Source organism: Aegilops tauschii, chromosome 2 (assembly GCF_002575655.3).
Source record: "Aegilops tauschii subsp. strangulata cultivar AL8/78 chromosome 2, Aet v6.0, whole genome shotgun sequence".
Classification (NCBI taxonomy): domain Eukaryota; kingdom Viridiplantae; phylum Streptophyta; class Magnoliopsida; order Poales; family Poaceae; genus Aegilops; species Aegilops tauschii.
The window spans coordinates 576,784,739-576,809,075 of NC_053036.3; the positions used below are offsets into that span (position 1 = coordinate 576,784,739).

Here is a 24,337-nt window from a genome sequence, read left to right on the forward strand (position 1 = left end):
CTAAAACTGAAACTAAGTGGGTGTGCATCCAACTTGCTTGCTCATGAAGACCTAGGGCATTTGAGGAAGCCCATCGTTGGAATATACAAGCCAAGTTCTATAATGAAAATTCCCACTAGTATATGGAAGTGATAACTCAAGAGACTCTCTATATGAATAACATGGTGCTACTTTGAAGCACAAGTGTGGTAAAAGGATAGTAACATTGCCCCTTCTCTCTTTTTCTCTCATTTTTTTGGGCCTTCTCTTTTTTTGGCCTTTCTCTTTTTTTATTTTTTTATTTATTTCGTCCGGAGTCTCATCCCGACTTGTGGGGGAATCATAGTCTCCATCATGCTTTCCTCACTGGGGCAATGCTCTAATAATGATGATCATCACACTTTTATTTACTTACAACTCAATATTACAACTCGATATCTAGAACAAAGATATGACTCTATATAAATGCCTCCGGCGGTGTACCGGGATGTGCAATGATCTAGCGTAGCAACGACATCAAAAAACGGACAAGCCATGAAAACATCATGCTAGCTATCTTACGATCATGCAAAGCAATATGACAATAAATGCTCAAGTCATGTATATGATGATGATGGAAGTTGTATGGCAATATATCTCGGAATGGCTATGGAAATGCCATGATAGGTAGGTATGGTGGCTGTTTTGAGGAAGATATAATGAGGCTTATGTGTGACAGAGCATATCGTATCACGGGGTTTGGATGCACCGGCGAAGTTTGCACCAACTCTCGAGGTGAGAAAGGGCAATGCACGGTACCGAAGAGGCTAGCAATCATGGAAGGGTGAGAGTGCGTATAATCCATGGACTCACATTAGTCATAAGAACTCATATACTTATTGCAAAAGTTTATTAGCCCTCGAAGCAAAGTACTACTATGCATGCCCCTAGGGGAATAGATTGGTAGGAAAAGACCATCGCTCGTCCCCGACCGCCACTCATAAGGAAGACAATCAATAAATAAGTCATGCTCCGACTTCGTTACATAACGGTTCACCATACGTGCATGCTACGGGAATCACAAACCTCAACACAAGTATTTCTACTAATCCACAACTACCCACTAGCATGACTCTGATATGACCATCTTTATATCGCAAAACTATTGCAAGGAATCAAACATATCATATTCAGTGATCTACAAGTTTTATGTAGGATTTTATGACTAACCATGTGAATGACCAGTTCCGGTCATCTCTCTAAATAAATATAAGTGAAGCAAGAGAGTTTAATTCTTTCTACAAACGATATGCCCACGCTCTAACAAATATAAGTGAAGCAAAAAAGCATTCTACAAATGGCGGTTTTCTATGTAAAGAGAAACAGGCAATCCAAACTTCAAATGATATAAGTGAAGCACATGAAGCATTCTATAAAGCCATACTCAAAAGATATAAGTGAAGTGCATAGAGCATTCTATAAATAAACCAAGGACTATCTCATACCAGCATGGTGCATAAAAGAAAAGAGAAAACTAAATGCAAAAGATGCTCCAAGATTTGCACATATCACATGAATGAAACGAATCCGAAAACATACCGATACTTGTTGAAGAAAGAGGGGATGCCTTCCGGGGCATCCCCAAGCTTAGACGCTTGAGTCTCCTTGAATATTTACTTGGGGTGCCTTGGGCATCCCCAAGATTGAGCTCTTGCCTCTCTTCCTTCTTCTCACATCGAGACCTCCTCGAGCATCGAACACTTCATCCACACAAAACTTCAACAGAAAACTCGGTAAGATCCGTTAGTATAATAAAGCAAATCACTACTCTAAGTACTGTTGCAAACCAATTAATATTTTGTTTTGGCAATGTGTCTACTGTAGTATAACTTTTCCATGGCTTAATCCACTGATATAAATCGATAGTTTCATCAAAACAAGCAAACTATGCATCAAAAACAGAATCTGTCTAAAACAGAACAGTCTGTAATAATCTGAACATTCCCCATACTTCTGTTACTTTAAAACTTCTGAAAAAATTAGGAAAAATAAACAATTTGTATAGAAAAACAGTTCAAAAAGAATCAGAACCGTTTGACGTTCCAGTAAAAAATTAAAAATCGCGCACTACAGCCAAAGTTTCTGTCCTGCACCGTACAAACCAACAAGCATTGTAAACATCCTAAAGGCAAACCTTAGCACATTATTTTTATAATACAATGGAATTGTACAAGGGGATAATTATTTTTGTTGAAAAGTTTCTGTAATCAAGATTCACAAAGTTTCCGTGAGCATGAACAAAGTTCAAGGCTAGCTCCCACTTCAACAATGCTCGTCTTTCTCACTTTCGCTTTTCTTTTTGAAAAAGTTTTGGGTTCCCCTCTTTATTTATTTTTTGTTTTTAAAATATATGAAAGCACTCAACAGAAATAAATGACTCTCTAAAACTTCCGGGTTGTCTCCCTGGCAGCGCTTTCTTTAAAGCCATTAAGCTAGGCATATAGTGCTCAAGTAATGGATCCACCCGGATCCCAAGGTATATCAAAGCCAATTTTAATTAACAATGATTTGTAATTTAGTAGTGAGCACAAATTAACATATATCAAGCAATGACGAAGTCTAACTCTCTTCCTATGCATCGGCATGTCACAAAAGAACAATTCATGCACACAAAGTAAAGGCCAATGCATAGTATAAACAGTTTCTTGCGATTTTATCGTGTTGGAAACATAGAGAGGTGGAGATATAGTTCCTCTCTCATAATAATTGCAAGTAGGAGCAGCAAGCACATGCATATTATATTCATCAAAATCATCATGTGCAACGGTATAAGGCCACCCATCAATATAATCCTTAATAAGAGCAAACTTCTCCGATATAGTGTAGTTTGAAGAATTCAAAAAGATAATAGGACTATCATGCGTGGGTGCAATAGCAACAATTTCATCTTTAACATAAGGAACTATAGAAAGTTCATCTCCATAAGCATAATTCATATTGGCATCTTGGCCACAAGCATAGCAAGCATCATCAAAAAGGGATATTTCAAGAGAATCAACGGGATCATAACAATCATCATAGCAATCATCCTTCGGTAAGCACGAAGGGAAATTAAACAATGTATGAGTTGAAGCGTTACTATCATTAGAAGGTGGGCACGGGTAGCTAATCCGCTCTTCCTCCTTTTGTTCTTTGCTCTCCTCATCATCTTTTTCATCCAATGAGCTCACATTTTCATAAATTTCTTCTTCCATAGATTCCTGCAAAATATTAGTCTCTTCTTGGACAGTGGAGTAGTCCTCAATATATGGTTCAACATAGGCATTAGAATCATAATTATCACAGCAATATTTAAGTATGGCAAAATTTTCAGATTTGTAAAGAGTAGCATCATACTTTTCAATCAAAGAAGCAATTTCGTAAGCACCCTTAAAAGCAACAAATTCTTCAATTTGTTGAACATCATAGTAATTATAAACACCCTTAGCATACGAAGATACGATTCCATTATCAGTAAACTCACATTGATAGGGAAGGTGTTTCTTAGGGTTTTTAGAACAACAAGTAAAATCATATATTTCACATAAATTCCAAGCATAGCATTGCAAACGATGAATTTAACCCAGTAAAAGTTTCCCTTTTCAGATATACGGTGTCACACATAACAGGCATGCTCATCTAAAGATTTGCCCTCAACTAAGCTAGTTAGGGTTTCAGCACGAGCACATAGGGATCGAAGATGATCCAAGTAATAAGCTTCAGGACTGTGATAGATTTTGAGTGGTTCTTCAACCATTGGTTCAGTAGGTACAACTAATTTTTTTGGTATTTTGCGTTTCCTACCCATAACTAAAGATAGAAAACAACTAAGAACAACAAATAAAAATTACTTAGTGATAAAGCAAACAAGCACACACGAGAATATTCACCCCACGCTATAACTCCCCGGCAACAGCGCCAGAAAAAGTTCTTGATAACCCACAAGTATAGGGGATCAATTGTAGCCTCTTTCGATAAGTAAGAGTGTCGAACCCAATGAGGAGCTAAAGGTAGAACAAATATTCCCTCAAGTTCTATCGACCACCGATACAACTCTACGCACGCTTAACGTTTGCTTTACCTAGAACAAGTATGAAACTAGAAGTACTTTGTAGGTGTTTTTGGATAGGTTTGCAAGATAATAAAGAGCACTTAAATAAAAAGTAGGGGCTGTTTAGATGAAGACACAACTAAGTTAGTTTTAGTAGAGAGCTTTTTGTCACAAGAAAGTTATTTGTCCCTAGGCAATCGATAACTAGACCGGTAATCATTATTGCAATTTTATTTGAGGGAGAGGCATAAGCTAACATACTTTCTCTACTTGGATCATATGCACTTATGATTGGAACTCTAGCAAGCATCCGCAACTACTAAAGATCATTAAGGTAAAACCCAACCATAGCATTAAAGCGTCAAGTCCTCTTTATCCCATACGCAACAACCCCCTTACTCGGGTTTGTGTTTCAGTCACTCACGCAACCCACTATAAGAAAATCATGAACGTATTGCAACACCCTACAGCGGGGGTCCCTCACGCTTGCGCGACATGGAGAGCACCATAGGACAGCACGAATAATAAAACATGCAACTCAAACCAATCTTGATAATCAAATAACCCATAGGACAAAACGGATCTACTCAAACATCATATGATAGCCATACATCATTGGGAAATAATATATAGCGTTGAGCACCATGTTTAAGTAGAGATTACAGCGGGTAAGAGAGAGGTTACACCGCTGCATAGAGGGGGGAAGAGTTGGTGATGATGGCGGTGAAGTTGTTGGTGAAGATTGCGGTGATGATGATGGCCCCGGCGGTGTTCCGACGCCACCGGAAGAGAGGGGGAGAGGGCCCCCCCTTCTTCTTCTTCTTCCTTGACCTCCTCCCTAGATGGGAGAAGGGCTTCCCCTCTGGTCCTTGGTCTCCATGGCATGGGAGGGGCGAGAGCCCCTCCGAGATTGGATCCGTCTCTCTGTCTCTCTATGTTTCTGCGCTCTGGTCTGCTGCCCTTTCACCATTTCTTCTATATCCGGAGATCCGTAACTCCGATTGGGTTGAATCTTTCGCTCAGATTTTTCTCATGAAATTAGCTTTCTTGCGGCAAAAGAAGAGCGTCAACCGCCTTACGGGGTGCCCACAAGGGTCCAGGGCGCGCCCCCCTACCTCGTGGCCCCCCTCGGGCACCGTCTCGCGTTGATTTTACTTCCCAAAAAACATAAATATTCCAAAATAATTCTCCGTCCGTTTTTATCCCGTTTGGACTCCGTTTGATATTGGGTTTCTGCGAAACATAAACATGCAACAAACAGGAACTGGCACTGGATCAATATGTTAGTCCCAAAATAGTATAAAAAGTTGCCAAAAGTATATGAAAGTTGTAGAATATTGGCATGGAACAATCAAAAATTATAGATACGACGGAGACGTATCAGCGAACAGTATCTCCTACTCACTAATATTTTCGTGCAAAAGTTTTATTTCCATGCTAAGAAATCACCACCTTCAGTGGAGTTTCACTTATATGATGAGGTTAAAGAGATGTCACTATATGATTTTTGTCGGGTTTGTAAGATACCCTTTGCGGGCAGCATAGAGGAACCACATCGTAATGATGTGGAGGGGTTTATTGATACGATTGATGTAGGGGAAACGAGGAAAGTTTCCGATGCAAGAATTACTAGTATACGTTTTCCTGTTCTACGTTATTTTGTGATATTTGCTAGTAGATGCTTAATTGGTCGCGGGAACATTGGAAATCTTAGTGCCCCTGATATTGTCATTTTGCGCCATGCTTTGTTTCATGATAAATCTTTCAGCTTAGGCGCTATCATTGCTAAACGATTAAGTCTGAATCGTACAAAGGGCCCCATCTTCGGAGGCATCTTTGCTTCACGCCTTGCTGAACACTTTGAGATACCTATTAGGCATTATGAGAAAGAGGAAAAGTTGCTCCCCCTGTTTTTCTAGATTATAAGAGTATGGTAGCAGATGATTTTATTGTTAAAGATAAGAAGAAGATGCTTAAGTATAAATTGATATTTGATAAAAATTACTATGAGGTTATTACCTTGTCTGCTCCCTCTTTGTTTAACCTACTTTCAGGCATGTACCTCATCTTACCGGAGGCCGTTTATGCATACCGGAGCCGAACACAAGTTCCAGAGCCTGAGCTTGAGCCACCACTTGACCCTTATCGGCAGTCAGTTTATCAGTGGGATCCGGAGGAGATTGCCAACCAGTGGCACCCAGAGGACACTCCTCCATACACCGGAGAGGGCAGCTTTGATCCGTGGCCATAGACCAACTTTGGCCAAAAGCCTAAGCTTGGGGGAGTACGTATTTCTCACCGATATTACATTCATGTTCACACACTCATTCTAGTAGTGGGTGCTCATACTTTTTCATTGTACCATCCATGCTAGTTTATTTTCTTTTCTAAGCCTTCTTCTTGTGTGTTTGAAAAACTTTAAGAAAAATCAAAAAAATTAGTTATAGCTTTTAGCTAGTTTACTTTCCATGCCTGTAGTTGTAGTAATTAAAAGAAAACCCAATAAGATTTTTTGTTCTTCTTTGCTTGTTGGGAGCTTTCCCGTGTAAATAGTTTTATTTCTTTTCTTGTTCTTCGGGGGTCGAGAGGAGAAGACCATGATGAAAATGTTGAAGTGGCTCTTATATGCATTATTGTTGATTTAACCAAGAGCCCATATTACCTTGTCTTCTCCCTTGTATTAAATGCTTGCAGATTCCAGCTTAGTTCAATGCATGTGCACTATTATTATTATCCACACCGTTCGGTCGTGCTAGTGAAAGGCAATAATGACGATATATGATGGACTGATCGAGATGAGAGAAGCTGGTATGAACTCGACCTATCTTGTTTTTGTAAATATGATTAGTTCATCATTCCTGATTCAGCCTATTATGAATGAAACACGTTTGCAATGACAATTAGAGATTATAGTTGCTCATGCATGCCATGCTTAATTAGCTAGGAGTTTATAATGGTTTACCTTGTGTGCCAACATGCTATTAAAATGGTTGTGATGTGGTATGATAGGGTGGTATCCTCCTTTGAACGATTCGAGTGGCTTGACTTGGCACATGTTCACGCATGTAGTTGAAACGAAATCAACATAGCCTCCACGATATTTATGTTCATGGTGAATTATATCCTAATCATGCTTGCACTCAGTGTTGATTAATTTTAATGCATGTTCATGACTGCTGTCGCTCTCTAGTTGGTCTCTTCCCAGTCTCTTTCTAGCCTTCACTTGTACTAAGCGGGAATACTGCTTGTGCATCCACTTCCATAAACCCCAAAGTTATTCCATATGAGTCCACCATACCTTCCTATATGCGGTATCTACCTGCCGTTCCAAGTAAATTTGTATGTGCCAAACTCTAAACCTTCAAATGAAATTATGTTTTGCATGCTCGAATAGCTCATGTATCAACTAGGGTTGTCTATATCTTCCATGCTAGGTGGGTTATTCTCACGAGGAGTGGACTCCGCTCCTCATTCACGAGAAAATGACTGGTACCGGGATGCCCAGTCCCATGCTTAAATCAAAATAATTGCAAACAAAACTCCCCCAAGACTGTTGTTAGTTGGAGGCACCCGTTGTTTCGGGCAAGCCATGGATTGATGCTTGTTGGTGGTGGGGGAGTATAAACTTTACCATTCTGCTTGGGAACTGCCTATAATGTGTGTAGCATGGAAGATATCGAGATCTCTTGGTTGTTATGTTGACAATGAAAGTATACCACTCTGAATATTATTTATCTCTGTTTCAAAACTCGAGCTCTGGCACCTCTACAAATCCCTGCTTCCCTCTGCGAAGGGCCTATCTATTTGCTTTTATGTTGAGTCATCACCCTCTTATTAAAAATCACCAGCTGGATTGCACCGCTATCATTTGCATGCATTACTATTAGTTTACATTGAGTATGACTGTGACTAGATCTCTTTTAACATGAATTACAATATGTAGTCAGTCCTTGATCTTCAGGGGTGCTCTGCAATTATGTTTTGTGGTCTCAGAAAGGGCTAGCGAGATACCATCTTGTTATATCATATTATGATTGTTTTGAGAAAGTGTTGTCATCCGAGATTTATTATTATTGCTCGCTAGTTGATTATGCCATTGATATGAGTAAACATGAGACCTAAGTGTTATTGTGAATATGGTTAGTTCACAATCTTTGCTGAAAACTTGAATGCTGGCTTTACATATTTGCAACAACAAGAGCAAACAGAGTTTGTAAAAGTTTTTCTTTATCACTTTCAGTTTGTCAATTGAATTGCTTGAGGACAAGCAAAGGTTTAAGCTTGGGGGAGTTGATACGTCTCCAATGTATCTACTTTCCCAAACACTTTTGCCCTTATTTTGGACTCTAACTTGCATGATTTGAATGGAACTAACCCAGACTGACGCTGTTTTCAGCAGAATTGCCATGGTGTTGTTTTTGTGCAGAAATAAAAGTTCTCGGAATGACCTGAAACTTCACGGAGAATATATTTGGAATTAATAATAAATACTGGCGAAAGAATCAACACCAGGGGGCCCACACCCTGTCCACGAGGGTGGAGGGCGCGCCCCCTGCCTCGTGGGCCCCCTGAGGCTCCACCGACCTCAACTCCAACTCTATATATTCACGTTCGGGGAGAAAAAAGTCAGAGAGAAGGATTCATCGCGTTTTACGATACGGAGCCACTGCCAAGCCCTAATCTCTCTCGGGAGGGCTGATCTGGAGTCCGTTCGGGGCTCCGGAGAGGGGAATCCATCGCCATCGTCATCATCAACCTTCCTCCATCACCAATTTCATGATGCTCACCGCCGTGCGTGAGTAATTCCATCGTAGGCTTGCTGGACGGTGATGGGTTGGATGAGATTTACCATGTAATCGAGTTAGTTTTGTTAGGGTTTGATCCCTAGTATCCATTATGTTCTAAGATTGATGTTGCTATGACTTTGCTATGCTTAATGCTTGTCACTAGGGCCCGAGTGCCATGATTTCAGATCTGAACCTATTATGTTTGCATGAATATATGTGAGTTCTTGATCCTATCTTGCAAGTCAATAGTCAGCTACTATGTGTTATGATCCGGTAACCCCGAAGTGACAATAATCGGGACCACTCCCGGTGATGACCGTAGTTTGAGGAGTTCATGTATTCACTAAGTGTTAATGCTTTGGTCCGGTACTCTATTAAAAGGAGGCCTTAATATCCCTTAGTTTCCAATAGGACCCCGCTACCACGGGAGGGTAGGACAAAAGATGTCATGCAAGTTCTTTTCCATAAGCACGTATGACTATATTTGAAATACATGCCTACATTACATTGATGAATTGGAGCTAGTTCTGTGTCACCCTATGTTATAACTGTTGCATGAGGAATCACAACCGACATAATTATCCATCACTGATCCAATGCCTACGAGCTTTCCACATATTGATCTTTGCTTAGTTACTTTTCCGTTGCCACTGTTACAATTACTACAAAACTACTACCGTTACTTTTGCCACCGTTACCGTTACTTCCATACTACTTTGCTACTAAATATTTTGCTGCAGATATTAAGTCTTACAGGTGTGGTTCAATTGACAACTCAACTGCTAATACTTGAGAATATTCTTTGGCTCCCCTTGTGTAGAATCAATAAATTTGCGTTGAATAATCTATCGTCGAAAACTGTTGCGATCCCCTATAGTTGTGGGTTATCAGCGGGCCGGGCTGGCGCTGGCGTCAAGCTTGCCATTGCCTTGCCGAAGATACCCATGGATAGCGTTTGCGCTATCGATGGCGAGGGGAATGAGCATAGCCAGATGTGAAAGGGGAAGAGAAGTAGATGAGGCTGCCCTCCCCCCCCCCCCACGCTTGCATTAAAAAGGACGAGCACGCAAGAGTCTTCCAGAGGCTGCCATGCGAGCCCGGGTTAGGTGGACACATTCACTACGGCTGTGTTGGCTAGTTGTGGCGCCGACATGCGGGCCTGAGGCGGACACCGAGCGGACGCGTGACGCGTCAATCCCGTGTCAGCGTGGAAGCAAATCGGGTGAAAATTTGGGCCGCAAATGCGTCCAGACGGATAGCGAGCAGAATACTTTTAGGTTTGGTTCCTCGCATATGGCTGGTGTTTTTATCTATTTGGACGCAAACGGACACGCGCAGATAGTTTTGATCAGCAGGTTGGAGTTGCTATAATCTATGTCAATAGCTGCTTGTTGCAAGGGACATCAAGAGCTCTTTGCTGCTTGCTCGTGTGTTGATGTCTACTTCAAATTGATGGCTTGGTTTAGTTGGTGCAAATGGGTTTAACCCAAAGTTTTAAAATGTTTTATGCTAATTTTGGCTGGAGAGTTTGGTTTGTATAAATTTGGATTGTGTTGGTAAGTTTTATTACTTTGCATGGTCTAGGTCTTAAACCTTTTCCGAGCCGGCTTGCCTGTTCATTGATGAGTAGTGCTGGTTCAATTTCTTTATTTGTTCAGAAGTTTTGCCGAATGTTCAATGGCGGATCTAAACATTTTTTTCAAATACTTTTGCTGGAATTTTCCTTTTTTTACTTTACTTTATCATATTTTTTTAAGATTCTAAGCACTCTAAGAATGTTGGCTCCTGATCCATCATGGCATTGGGAAGCTGGCAGGGCCACCTATAAGAGAGTGGATCGCTCATGCGTGATTTTTTTAGGTCCACCCCAAGACAAACGTGACACTCATACATTGATTTCTGTGTTATACATGAGAATACCACAACCATTCACAAAACAATTTAGTTCACCTCACAGATAGATATTGCCTCTATCGAGAAATAGCGAAGCCAACAAAAGCGAAAATCATCGTAATTACAAGTCAGCTTAACTCATGTGAAATATATAACGAAGCCAACAATCATAGTATTATGTCGGGCAAAAAGAAAGTCTTAACTCATATGTCTGAACAACGGCGCGGCAAAGTGCGGGTCACCCTCTAGTCCATATTAAATCATGGATTTTACGCGCACGTACGTTACAACAACCTAACCTCAGTAATCCAATCGACTGCAAACATCTGGCTGCCGGATCTCACGGGTTTACCAGATTTCAGCACCTTTCGAGTTTTAAAAAAAGGAACCGCCTTTGATTTCCATTTTTCCCGATCAACTTAAGCTTCTTTTTTTGCATGGCAATACGTGTCTCATTATATCATAAGGATCATAGTACAAGGCACGTACAAACCGACCTGACAAAACTGAAAAGATAGCAAATCGCTAGTCTTTGCACAAAGGAACAACAACCAAGAAGTAAAATTACAATTAAGACCGAAGAAAACTCTGAACTTGACACCAACGCCCGTCACATGCCTCTGGAACCACCATAGCAGCCACCAAAGGAAAAAATGGCGAATCACCTTCACACCCGAGCTCGAAGCGGCTCCATCGTTGATATGCAGCTTTGCGGACCTCGAAGGTGGCTCACCAAAAGCGAAATCATTACCGTTGAACGAGTCAGACCGGGGCAACACCCTGGACACGCCATCAAACTCTAGATCTGGCACCCCCACACGACTAAGACGCCGGAGGAGAAACCACACCTGCCATCCACGAATCACGAACCCAGCACACGATCCACCATCTTCCAGATGCTGCCGATGCATACCACAATCTGCATCCGCTCCTGGAGTACCTCCCAAGCTCCGCGCCGGCGCTGGAGCAAACGCCGTCGCAACGGCGGAGTCCGAGGACACATGTCCACCACGAGGATGTCGCCGCCGCCACGCCATCCTTGCTTGAACAGACTGATTTCCAAATCCATCCCCAACCATAGGACCGATCGCCTCGTCGGAGTAGGATATGAAGAAACTTTATTCAGCGCCGCCATCGCCGCCGCCGAAGCAAATACGATGAACAACCTAAAAATCTAAACTATTAGAGTAAAAACCGATCCACACGCATGGATCCGGCGACCCCCCTCACCACCGACGACCGAGGCCGCCCGTGGAGGGCGGCGGCGTGGGAAACTCTTGGCGACAAGGTCGCCTTTTCTTTCTTCATCAACTTAAGCTACAGGTCTACTCAAACAAGTCAGGTACTAAATAAAGTACTTATATACGGTACGTACGAACTATAACTGGTGTATGTATTTTATTTTCAAATGGATTCTGTCTCGACTCAAAAAAGAAAAAAAAATATGTCTTTGTCTACTTGTAGTACAAGAAGAAAGTAAACCATGCACGTCTACTCCCGTGAAAGGATATATAACAGCGGATGCATGGAAATCTCCTTGGTAGTTCCAGATTTTGTAGCCGAAACACCAACGCCCTCTGCCCTCCTGCCTCTCTGCCATGGAAAACTTCCCATTGCTCTCCCGCCTTTCCTCCATGGAGAACATCGATCTCTCCTCGTTCAAGAAGCGGTTGAACGCCGATCTCTCCTCGACGAAGCGGTACCTGCGGTGGAAGTGGCTGAGGCTGTCGAGGAGGCGGTTCCTGGCGCGCAACTTCGAGGGCGCGCCGCCGGGTCTGAAGGCGGACTTCGTGAGCATGCTCGAGGACGAGGAGGGCGCGGACGTGACGTTCGTCGTCGGCGACCGGCAGTTCCGCGCCTACAGGCGCGTGCTCACCGCGGGATCGCCGGTGCTCGACGCGGAGCTCGTCGGCCGCCAGATGCAGGAGACCTCCGCGGAGCTCGTCAAGATCGACGGCATGGAGCCGGCCATCTTCGAGGCCCTCCTCCACTACGCCTACACGGGCGCGCTGCCGGATAGCGTCGACGGCAACGAGCCGCTGCAGCGACTGCTGGTCGCGGCGGACCGGTACGGGATGCACAACCTGATGGCGATGTGCGAGTGGAAACTGTGCAAGAGCATCGACGCGCAGACCGTCCCGACGACGCTGGCATTGGCCGAGCAGCACCACCGTGCGAAGCTGAAGGATGCTTGCATCAGATTCCAGTCCTCCAAGATCAAGAGTGTGCTCGCCGCCATCAAGGAACAGGAGCTGCCGTCGCGGGTACGTGCCAGCAATTTCTCCCTTATTATATACCGTCCGTGTTTGATTCCGAATTTCCGATAGACCGATCGCTAGTTTTCTGCAGTTTCAATCTGATTGATTGTTTCCTTTGCTCGCGATCGATCGATCGATGCAGGTGACAGGGACAATGGCCCGGTTGGGGACGCGCGTCCAAGGGAGGCTAACGCTGTTGGGGACGAAGGCGACCTCGTTGTTCCTCCATGCGAGGAACAGCCAGGCCTGCCGGGACACCCTGCTGTTTGTCTCCTCGTGGGGCCTTCTCCTATACCTAGCCATCCAAATGGAGCACGTCATAGAGGAGGCTATCCAACTTGAGCAAGACTCTTGGCTCGACAACCTCCAACAGATGCAGTCTTCCATCTCTCGGGTCTCCTGGATCTGCCGCCTCGCTTTCCTTGAGCGCAATCTCCAAGAGTTCCAAGAATCCGCATGGCTCAACTCCGATATATGATTTCATTTGACCCAGCTCATCTGCTAGCTCCTGTAAATTTTCGTTCGTCCCTTCGTTCCGAGCACAACTCAGCATGCATGCATCCATCAAGGAGGTTGGAGTATTATACTACGTAGTTATCAATTTTGATTTAGGGCAAGCTTTTACGCCTTTAAACTATTTTTAATTAGTGCTAAACTTCTAGTATATTTTTTTTCGTAATTAGCTAGACGCTGTTGTGGTGCCCATAGAACCCTATCCACGGGAAGGTGTGGAACATCGATCGACCCAAAACTATGCGATGGCGTTGTCTCCTCCCACACACACTCTGCATTAGCTGCCTCGTTCGCTGACATCGACATTGGCAAGTGATAGGCACCGGATGGCCGGCCCAAACTTTCGACCAGTCAGCTGCTAGCAGCCCGATCTGGAAAACGCTAACGTCTGATCTTAGCGTCATCTTCCTCTCTTTCCCTGTCTTCCTTCTTTTCCCCGAACGCTATTGATCCTTGCTATGGATGTGTGACGTCGAAGCACCGCCAGCTCCCCCCGTCACGCCGCTTACTGTCGTCGCTCGCCGGTTGCGCCACTGGTGCCCGCTGGTGCGCCCCCATGCAGCAAATCACACTGCCCTGGATCTAGCAAAAAATCGGGCAAAACTCGTTGTTGCAGCTCCACCTGCTGGGCACGTTGTCGCAGCTCCACCTGCTGGGCACGTTGTCGCAGCTCCACCCGTTGCTCGTGGTTGCAGCACGGGGCACGCCATCGTAGCTCGCCACCATCGCCAAACACCGGTCCCCGGCAAATCAACTCTCTGGTCGCCGGTTGAAGGTTTTTCCATATACGACTGAAGCTTCTCTGTCAACGGTTGCAACTTTTTCGGTTGCGTAATATCTGGTTGAAGCTTTCTCTATCGCTGGTTGGAGGTTTTTCCATCTACGGTCAAAGTTTTTCTGTAAACGGTTGCAGCTTTTTCCTTTTTGGAGCAGCGCCTGGTTAAAAACTTTCTCTATTGCCTGGTTGAAACCTTTTTTATCCAAGGTTGTAGCATTCTGTGCCACTGGTTGTTGCTTTCCTCGATGGGCAGTGGCGGTTGAACCTTTTCCACCTAGGGTTGAAGCTTTTTTGTCAGCGGTTGCAACACAGCAGCGTGCGGCGGTGGCTTGCCCCTAGCAGCAGGTCGCAGCGGTTGGTCTATAGCATCAACGCTGGGTTCATGGAGATCGGTGGCCGCGTCGCCGAAGACGCTCACCACGGCCGCGCTTCGCTGGTGGCAGCACTAGTTCAGGTGAGCTGAAAGAAATTGGGTTGCTGCGAGGAAGAAGAAAGAAAAGATGGGATGATTGGTGAAGACATAAGGTTGTGTTGCAAAAACAAAACAAAAAACACCTAGATGCATGGGCCTAGCCTGTATTCAGCGTGCCGGGATGCGAGACGCAACGATCAAAACAAACCACGCAGCATTACATATTATCCACAGATTTAACGAGCGACGCGTCTAACTTTTTGGAGCGATCGAATAGGAGTCCTAAAGCGTTACGCACCGCGACATCTCTTAGAGATATACTCCTATACTATACGTGCGGGATTTTTATACGTGTGCATGTAGTTCTTACCTTAATCTGTAATGTACCCCGTCTCTGGGAATCGTCTCACGTACGGAACACGCCGTGCATGCATGGGTATATATATCATCAATAAACGTATATCCCTTCCAGCTGCCCGACTTGTATAAAAGACCAAGGCGATCGAGCCCTGTTTACGTATCTTCTTCCTCCGTACGTTGGTCGAGCATCCCATGGGAAACCTGCTTTGTGCCTCGGTTAAGAAGCGGTACAAAAGAGAGGGCAGCCCTCCGACCGAGACATGGTCGAGAAGCTCGACGGAGAGCGCCACAGCAACTTCGAGGTGACCGATTTCTCGTTGCTCGACGGCGTGGGTATCGGCGGATTCCTCAGGTCGAGCACGTTCACCGTCGGCGGCTACGAGTGGGAACTCAAGATATACCCGGACGGGTGGAAGGAGGAGCACAAGTCTGCATACGTGTCGGTCACGCTGGGTTTGCGTAAAGGACGGCTGCCGGAGACAGGGGGTGAAGACAACCTACACCTTGAGCCTGCTGGACGAGCATGGGATGCCATCCAAACACACCGCTAGCCATCGGAGCATACAAAATACCTTCAAATGTCTTGGCAGCTCATGTGGCTTCAGCACCTTTGTGGAGAAGTCCAACCTGCGACAGCTCATGGCCCTCAACGGAGGCTCCATCACCGTCAGATGTGTTCTTACTGTCATGAAAGGACACCAGACGTCGGAAGATGTGCACACGGTCCTAGTCCCGCTCCCGCAGTCGAACCTGCACAGACATTTTCTAGACATGTTGAAGGGTGGGCAAGGCGCTGACGTGACCTTCACCGTCGGCGGCCAGTCGTTCCTCGCGCATAGATGCGTGCTCGCGGCGAGGTCGTCGGTCTTTAAGGCCGAGCTCCTTGCTGGTGAGATGAATGAGACTCTGGTGGAGAGCATCAAGATGGATGACATGGAGCCATCCATCTTTGAGGCACTTCTTCACTTCATCTACACCGATTCCCTGCCGGATGACCGGCACGAATATAATAATAGACACACGCAGATGCAGCACCTGCTTGTTGCCGCGGATCGATATGGAATAGAGAGGTTAATGGCTATGTGTGAAGGGCAGCTGTGTCGAAACATCAAGGTGCAAACCGTTGCAACCACCCTTGCTCTAGCGGAGCAACACCACTGCGTGCACCTGAAAAAGGCTTGCCTTGCATTTTTGTCTTCGCGGGATGTGCGCCAAGCTATCAAAGAAACAGATGGATTCAAGCACCTTGTAACAAGTTGTTCATCGGTTATCCTCGAGATATTTGACAAGCCTCCCCCGCACTCCTAACTATGGGTATTGCATGGTCTAGGGTTTACTCATGTCGGATGGATGTTCATACTCCTTATGGAATGTATGTGTGCTTTTGACTTAATGACACCGTAAATTCTACATAATCTAGATTATCCAAAAAAAATTGCCTTCTCTTGTCTTTATTTTGGTATCTGTGATTTTTCTTATGGCCATTATGTGACTTAAAATGTTTTTCTTGACGTATTAGTACCATTAATTTCATGTATTCGTCATGGTTAATTCTATTGTTTTTCCTGGCACGGTGGCACCTTGGATCTTTGTAGAAGCAGACACTTTATCAGACTATCACACCGGTCGTACTTCGTATCAGTTTGGTATATACTTGAAAATATACTCGTCATCGAAGATTTTTTTTAAGTTAGACGTCAAATCTTGTCGCTAAGGCGATTGTCATGTCCGCAGCAGATATGGTTCACTCCAAACGGGAGCAGAGGGAACGGCAACGTCTTATTCCCATTTTCCTTCTCTCTCCTCACTCAAAATCACTCTTCTTCAGACCTTAGATATAGCATTGAGAAGCACAGAGGCGCTCCCCTCTGTCCTCCAGCGTTGTGTGCTTTCCTCCTGACCCGAGCAACCTAGCACGTGAATGTTGGCTAGTGGAGGGGGCACCAAGGGTGTTGTCGTCCCACGCAGCGGAAGTGTCAAAGCTGGGCCGGCGGAGCAACTCGCCGCAACCTCCTGTTAGAAATATGAGCAATTTACCGAATAATTTTATTGACAGAAATACTAGATAAAGCATGAATAATATAGCAGAGATAAAACAAGTCATGTAATTTGACAGAGAGAAAGTAAATAGCATCTGCATATACGAACTAGAACCGAACACATCTAGAACAGACACTAGAACAAGAAATTGTGAAAGAACCTCTAACAGGAATTATCACCCTTCTCCCGTACAGCGGGATGGGGAAGATCGTAGCAGCAGTGCAGTGCTCAGGAACTTTATGGCGAGAGGAAGAGGATGTCCCTCTTGTTCTCATGCTCATACAAGTGGGGAAAGAACCTCCTCTATAAGGAGGTCCAACTCCCACTAAACTAGAAGTATGGGACTAAACTTTAGTAGTATCCCTTACCTTGCATAAATGGGCTAAGTGGGCCTGTAGGATTTATTTAGGAATTTCTGAAATAGTTATTGGGTTGGCCCATAAATAGATAAAATTCCAGCACCTCCAACCTCTGCGACCTCCAGGCCATGCGGCCCGCCGCGACAGGCAAGCGGCGCATGCTCCTCAACGTCATTCGTGGGAGCCGACGATGATAGCGCTCCTCTAGCTCCCTCCTCCATGTGTGCAAGGCGTCCACGACTGTGATGCCCATGGAGGGACCGGGGGCGGCATCGCCCCGATAGAGGAAGCAATGGAGGGCGTCACTGATGGCACTGTTGGAGCAGGTGGAGCGGCAGTGGACGATGACGGCGGCCAACGCCAAGGTGTGGATGCGCATTGAGCAGGACGCAGCGGCCGCAGAGCAGGAAGGGAGAGGTAATGATGGTTGGGGCGTGGGCAGCTGGTGTTGCGTGCGCATGGCAGGAATTAGGTTTCTGGATCATCAGATTTAAATTGAATGGATGCTCTTCTTTGTCCTAACCACAGGCGTCTTTTCCTTCCTCCGATCCACCCGATCTGACACCGATGGACTGATCACATATGGGCTAACTAATAATCTAATCTTTTATCTACCGTCTTGGGCCTGATTTGTTAGTCCACTTGAATTTTGTGCCTAAATATGATTAGAAAATCAAATAACAAATTATATCTTCAAGAAGATACATAAAACAGTGAGCACACACCTGACCTCTGCATAGTTAGGATGCAAATAACCAACACTAACTAGCAGTCATAACAAACCAAAGCTAAGAGTGGTCGAGAAAAAAAAAACTCCAACGTGATCAGATATGCAATCGACAAACTGCAGCAATGATCATATCCGCACTAACCATCTCATGACACTACATAGATGACGAGATTCTTCAGTAGCAACACCGTCAGAGAGGGAGCGACACTCAAGCGTCATCGTCACCTGATTCAACCATCATGGCAAGAATCTAAGTTTCACCTTGAAGAATCAATCTGAGCCGGGGTCAATTGTATGCATATAGCCCAATAGAAATGCAAGTAAATGAACCGTTTTTTTTTTTTGAAATACAAGTAATTTGTAGCGCATATCAGAAGGAACACATTCTCGAGGTTCATCGATGATGCCAGTTACATGGTATGTTATGATCAACCAAATACGATATATACTGCGGCTATACTCCAATGAAAGCTACAAGCTACTCATGGCAGCGGGGCAGCCATGTCAAAAAACTCCATGACAACCGAGGGACAGCTTGTTTCGAGGTTCTTGAATCCACGAGTTGCTTTGACAGCCCGGCGCACGTCCCGTGAAGAGAGGAACCTAAGACATGCATCTTTTAGTGCGACGCAATGGTGCTGCTCTGCTAAAGCTAGTGTCGCCGCAACCGTTTGCACGCTAATGCTCGAGTAGAGCTTCTGTTCACACATGGCCTTCAGCCTGTCCATCCCGTAGCGATCCCGGCATCCAGCAGGCCTGGCATGTTGGCCCCGACATACAAATTATCCGGCATGGTGTCTGTATAGATGAAGCTGAGAAGCGCCTCGAAGATCAAAGGCTCCATGTCGTCGATCTCGATGCATGGCGCGGTGCCCTCCTTCATGTGACCAAAGAGCTCGGCCATGAAGACCGGCGATCGCGCGGCCAGCACGCACGCGTGCGCGTCGAACACGTGGCCGCCTACGCTGAACTTGACGTCGGCGCCTCTCCCGCTCTTGAACATGCTGGCGAAGTGGTCGTGCAGGTTCGACGGCGGGACGACGACCATGCTGACATCTAGGGTGCGAGGCTCCTTGATGACCGTGAGATTACATCTTATTGTGAAGTCGTTGAGTTGTAGCAGCCTGGACTTCTCCACAAACTTGGTATACCCATAGGCAAGACCCGCCGACTCGAATGTATACGGCTTAGCGGCGTTGAGTACAGATATGCTGCCTTCTCTGGCAAATAGATTCAGAGTGAACTTCACTTTGACCGACCTCTCAGTGGAGAACAAGAAGACGGATGCGTAGGCGCCTTCGTTCGCCTCCCTGTCTCCGTCGGGGTAGAATCGGATCTGCCAGTCGTAGCCCCCGACGCTGAACGTGCTCGAGCCGACGAACTTCCCGACGCCCATGCCTTCGAGCAGCGAGTAGCTGGTGACCTCGAAGTCGTGCGTCCCGGTGAAGGTCTCCGTGATGCATCTCGACGACGTCTTGGCTAGGCACTCGCCGTGGTTAGCCATGGCGAAGAGATAGGAAGGCGATGGATCAGGGCTCGCGTCCTAACTAACCTAGGTTTTCCTATCTCTGTTACGTATGTGTGTTCGAGGGAATAGGTGTTCTCTGCTTCTGACCTATGCGAAAGAACGTATCGATCAATCTATTCTCTTGTGTTCGGTGGCGGTGTCCTGTCTGCCCTCGGCCTCTGGCTGTCAGTTTCCGGTGCGGCGTAAGCGTGTTTTTTTTGGGACTGTCTATTTGACATTTGACTGTTTTTCAATTCAAAAACAGTCAAATTTCCTGACCAATCAACACATTACACCTGTATGAGCAGGAAAATCAACATAAAGCAAAAAAGAACGCCTAAACGGGTCAGGGTTGAACATCAGACCCGGGTTAGGGGTAAACAAGTTAAATAACGAAGAAAGTCATCCAATACAAAGGTAAAAAGCACTATATTATAGTCAAATTTCCTGACAAATCAAGCGCTGACACCTATGTCCAAATACCATGGACAATTGTATGCTTGTATTTCCAAAAAAATGGGTCGGGCGGCTAAAATCTGACCCGGTTCTAACTAATAACCAAAACAAAACAAGGCAACTATCACGAAACCCACCTGGACCGTTGCCCACGCTCTTTTTTCCTTTCCTGGACAACAAATCACCTGACGAAGAAAAGGAACAAAAATCAGCAGAATACTGGCGTCTCCCAGGACCCTCCTTTAACTTGCATCACACAAGTCATCTAGGAGGCGCCATGGGATAGGGGAAATGAGGAGAAGAAAGAGTAGAAAAACATCAGAGAGACGTCATGGGAGAGAGGGAGTGAGAAGGAAGAACAAAAACAAGTCAGAGAGGCACATCAGAGGGGCAAGTACCTGGAGAGAAGCAAGGGGGAAGAACAGATCCGAATAATTGGTGGAGGACAGAGGAAGATCATCCAAGAGACGGTCCACAGCTCACGTAATGTCCTACTCCTTTTGATCACACTTCTATTGAACTCTTCCATGTTTTTCCTCACCCCGCTGCTCTACATACACCTCCTACATGAACTAGCCTGTAGAAAAAAAACATCATACAATCTAGTGAAAATTTTGGAATCATCAGGGGAAAAATTCTAACTGTCGGAAGGTAAAACTGTTAATATTTCACTGTCAAAACACTACACCAACACGAATTCCAGTGTAAGGTACACATGAAAAAAAATTGCTGCAGTATAGGGCAATGTAGGTAGCATGAACCATGGGGAAATTACATGAAAAAAACTTTGCTGTAGTACACATGAAAAAATCTTTGCTGCGATACAGGGCAATGTAACTAACATGAACTCAGTGGATTACAGAGATACATGCAAGTCCAGACGAAGTCATGAATACAAAGACATACCTATCAGCATAAAGAACACAAGTCCTATCAGATGAAGGCATTAATATTGACAATGAAAAGCAGAGCTTGTTACAGTGCTCGTACACATGGACAGTGAAGGAAATGAATAATCACACTAGTGGATTACAATGATAATAACCAAGGAACTACACAGGATAATCGCACTAAACAGAGTTAAAATGCACTGTAATTCAAGCAAAGCTGAACAAGAATGAAGCTCAAATATCAAGTAATAGAGGTTCAGCAGGAAAATTACACTACTTTGTTTAGAAAAAAAAATGAAATTTACACTGAAGTTCTAGGAAAAAATACACTGCAATTTGGGGAATAATTACACTATAATTACATAAATAAAGCATGAAGTTTAAACTGTAATTATGGGGAAAATTACACTGTAATTACATAAATGAAGCATGGAGTTTACATTGTAATTCTAGGAAAATTACACTGTAATTAAAAAAATGAAGCATTGGGATTACACTAAAATCTGGGCTAAATTACACTGCAATTCTAGGGTATATTACACTGCAATTACAAAAAGGAAGCATGGGGATTGCAATGAAATTCTTGAAAAATAGCTTTATCAAACCCTCTATCATCACTAGAAAGATCCTGAAAAATAATTCAGTCAACAAACAAAAAATAATAATAAACTGAAAGAAAGAATAAAACGAAAATGAAAGTAGAGAACAAGACATAAATAACTACCAAAGACATAGCATTAGAACCATCTTCCGCAAAGTCATTAGGCACAAAAGGATCATTCCAAGAATCAGCACTCACGATAGAAGAAACTACCGAAACATCCTTGTGAGAGACTTTCCGTAGTCCCCCCATTGACCTGAACCTAACAAAACAGAATACATGACACACGAAAAAAAAGAAATTAAAGAAAGTTGAAAATTATAGAGTAATGGGGCTCAATTACAAGGGAAATCTCACAACAAATACACTGAAAGGCAGCAATCAGGGGAATTATAGAATAATGGGGCATATTAATACAGTGCAAGAATCACTTAAAATACAGTGTAAAAACCAACCTAAATACAGTGAAACTCTGAGTCAAAATACACAATAATTAGGGCAACTTACAATGAAAAGGTAGAGGAAGTACACTGCCAAAAACTGAAGATAAATTATATAGTAAGAATGGGGGATATTACAGTGCAAAACCACATGAATGCATGCAAAACATCTGAGAAAAATTACAATGTAAATAACAAAGAAACTGGCGCAGTATTACACTGAAAAATATACACTGCAATTTACACTGAAAGAAGCATGAGAATTACACTGTAACGGGGGAAAATATTACACAATAACTCTAGGGAAAATTACACAGTAATTACAAAATAAAGAAGCACGAAAAAAACAATGTAATTACGGTATATTACACTGTAATTGCAGGCTAACCTACAGTGTGATTCTACGACACATGAGAATTACACTGTAATGGGGGGAAATATTACACAGTAATTCTAGAACAAATTACACAGTAATTACAAATAAAGAAGCACAAAAAACACACGGTAATCACGGTATATTGCACTGTAATTGCAGGGTAACCTACAGTGTAATTCTACGACATGTTACACAGTAATTATAGCAAAATTTACACTGAAGAAAGAAGCATCAGGATTACACTGTAATTAGGGGGGAAATACACAGTACTACTAGGACAAATTACAGAGTAACAACAAATAAAGAAGCATCAGGATACACTGTAAATGCACTGCAATTATGGGGCAAGTTACACTGTAATTATGAGTTAAATTACACAGTAATTCTGGATGGGGATACACTGTAATTCTAGGGGTAAGTTACACTTCAAGTTTGGAGTAAAAATACACCGTAAAGAAGCATGAAATTCAGAGAGATTCCTGGACTAACACTACAACAACACTGCAGCCTAGTACACACAAATTCAGAGAGATTCAGGTACCGGGTGAAATGAACACCTACATCTAACAAAAAAAATCATACTGAATTCCAGGGACTACAACAGCAAACATCAGCAGCTAACAGCAACTACAAGTAAACTGCAGAAGCAGGCAGAAACCCATGCTAGACCATCTGCAACTACATCTAACGACAAAGGAACAGACACCCAGGCCAGCAGAAATAAAATTGATAGGGCGAATCCACCGCTGCAACTATAACTTCGCCTACCTCTACATCTACATTAGAATAAACAACCTACGCCTACCTCTACATCTACAAGCAGGGGAGAAAAGGACCACAACAAGCAGATGGATTAGAACTCCCCACATACAACAAGCTCCTACACAACTCAGGCGGGCAGAAGGATGGGAAATGGAGCGCTAGGCATGGCGGACTAGAAACAAACACGGCAGCAACATGCACCTACCACGGATCCACGGACAACACCAATAATAGATGAACCACGGATCCAAAACTTACCTAGATCCGGAACTACACAGCCACAACACAGGGAAACGCGACAGACAAGGACAACCAACCGCGGCAGCGGGGATCGAAGAGAAAAGGGAGGAGAAATCGAAATCGGGCGGTGGAATAGCCCGGAATCGCCATGAACATAAGAAATCGCTTCCTCTCCTCCGCCGCTCGAGCTCCTTCCCTTCTCCTTGCCTTATCAAAACAGAACCCCCCCAAATGAAAGTGGAGACAGTGCCGGGCCGGGGGCGGTAACGGGCTGATACAGGAAAACCAAACCCGAGAAACCAACACGAATCAACCCGAACAAATGGAACGCCAAAAAGAAATCAACACGAATCTCTGCGCGAGAATGGACGGACACGGATTTGATTGACGACGAATTGAAAAACACTCGACTGTAAAATAGCAAATCCATTTTTTTAGCATAAAAGCTAGGCTTTATTCATTAGTTGGTATTGCTACCGGTATTACAGAAGTGTTATGTGGTAGCCCCAGCCAAATATGTCGGCCATGAACCAACTTTACAGCATGCCTAGCTAGTTTATGAGGCTCAAAATTTGAGACTCTAGATTCAAACTTAAAACCGCAAGAACTAAAAGAAGATTGCCACGAAGTTATCTCTTTCGCCACTCCACCGTAGTTTCCACCTGATTTTTCTTTGATATGCTTCACTACCTCTTGACAGTCCGACGCAATCACCAAATTCTGGAGCCCCAGATCTTCAGCCAGAGATAAGCCTTCTCTGCATGCAATAGCTTCAAGAGTAGGCGGATCTATCAACCCTCGTACGACAAACGCCGAGGATCCAAGATAGTCTCCATTATTGTTCCTGCACACTGCTGCGACTGCTCCAACTCCTCGTGAAACCGCGA

General features: G+C 44.3%; 1 protein-coding gene, 1 non-coding gene and 2 pseudogenes across 4 annotated transcripts; 2 read left to right on the plus strand and 2 right to left on the minus strand.

The window, feature by feature from the left end:
* The first annotated feature begins 12,326 nt into the window (after positions 1 to 12,326).
* Positions 12,327 to 13,464, plus strand: LOC109783581 (BTB/POZ and MATH domain-containing protein 5-like). The gene is made up of 2 exons (XM_020342177.1): positions 12,327 to 12,992; positions 13,129 to 13,464. The coding sequence occupies exons 1-2, from the start codon at positions 12,327 to 12,329 to the stop codon at positions 13,462 to 13,464; spliced, it is 1,002 nt and encodes a 333-aa protein (XP_020197766.1).
* Positions 13,465 to 15,309: 1,845 nt separating this feature from the next.
* LOC109783578 (BTB/POZ and MATH domain-containing protein 1-like) lies at positions 15,310 to 16,357 on the plus strand (annotated as a pseudogene).
* A 2,180-nt stretch (positions 16,358 to 18,537) lies between these two features.
* LOC141041293 (BTB/POZ and MATH domain-containing protein 2-like) lies at positions 18,538 to 19,682 on the minus strand (annotated as a pseudogene).
* A 413-nt stretch (positions 19,683 to 20,095) lies between these two features.
* On the minus strand, positions 20,096 to 23,821 carry LOC109783580 (uncharacterized). Of its 3 annotated transcripts, none has more exons than XR_012203352.1 (3): positions 21,756 to 23,738; positions 20,540 to 21,659; positions 20,096 to 20,326 (listed from the first exon to the last, which is right to left on the minus strand). It is a non-coding gene; the product is annotated as an uncharacterized protein (transcript). The 3 variants fall into 3 exon arrangements; XR_012203351.1 differs by having other exon boundaries at positions 20,540 to 20,718; positions 20,984 to 23,738; XR_012203350.1 differs by having other exon boundaries at positions 20,540 to 23,821.
* Positions 23,822 to 24,337: the final 516 nt, after the last annotated feature.

Excerpts from the sequence above, each read along its gene's own strand:
- LOC109783581 (XM_020342177.1), top strand. The coding sequence starts at position 12,327 with ATGGAAAACTTCCCATTGCTCTCCCGCCTTTCCTCCATGGAGAACATC. Across the intron at positions 12,993-13,128 it reads AACAGGAGCTGCCGTCGCGG|GTGACAGGGACAATGGCCCG; the intron begins GTACGTGCCAGC and ends CGATCGATGCAG.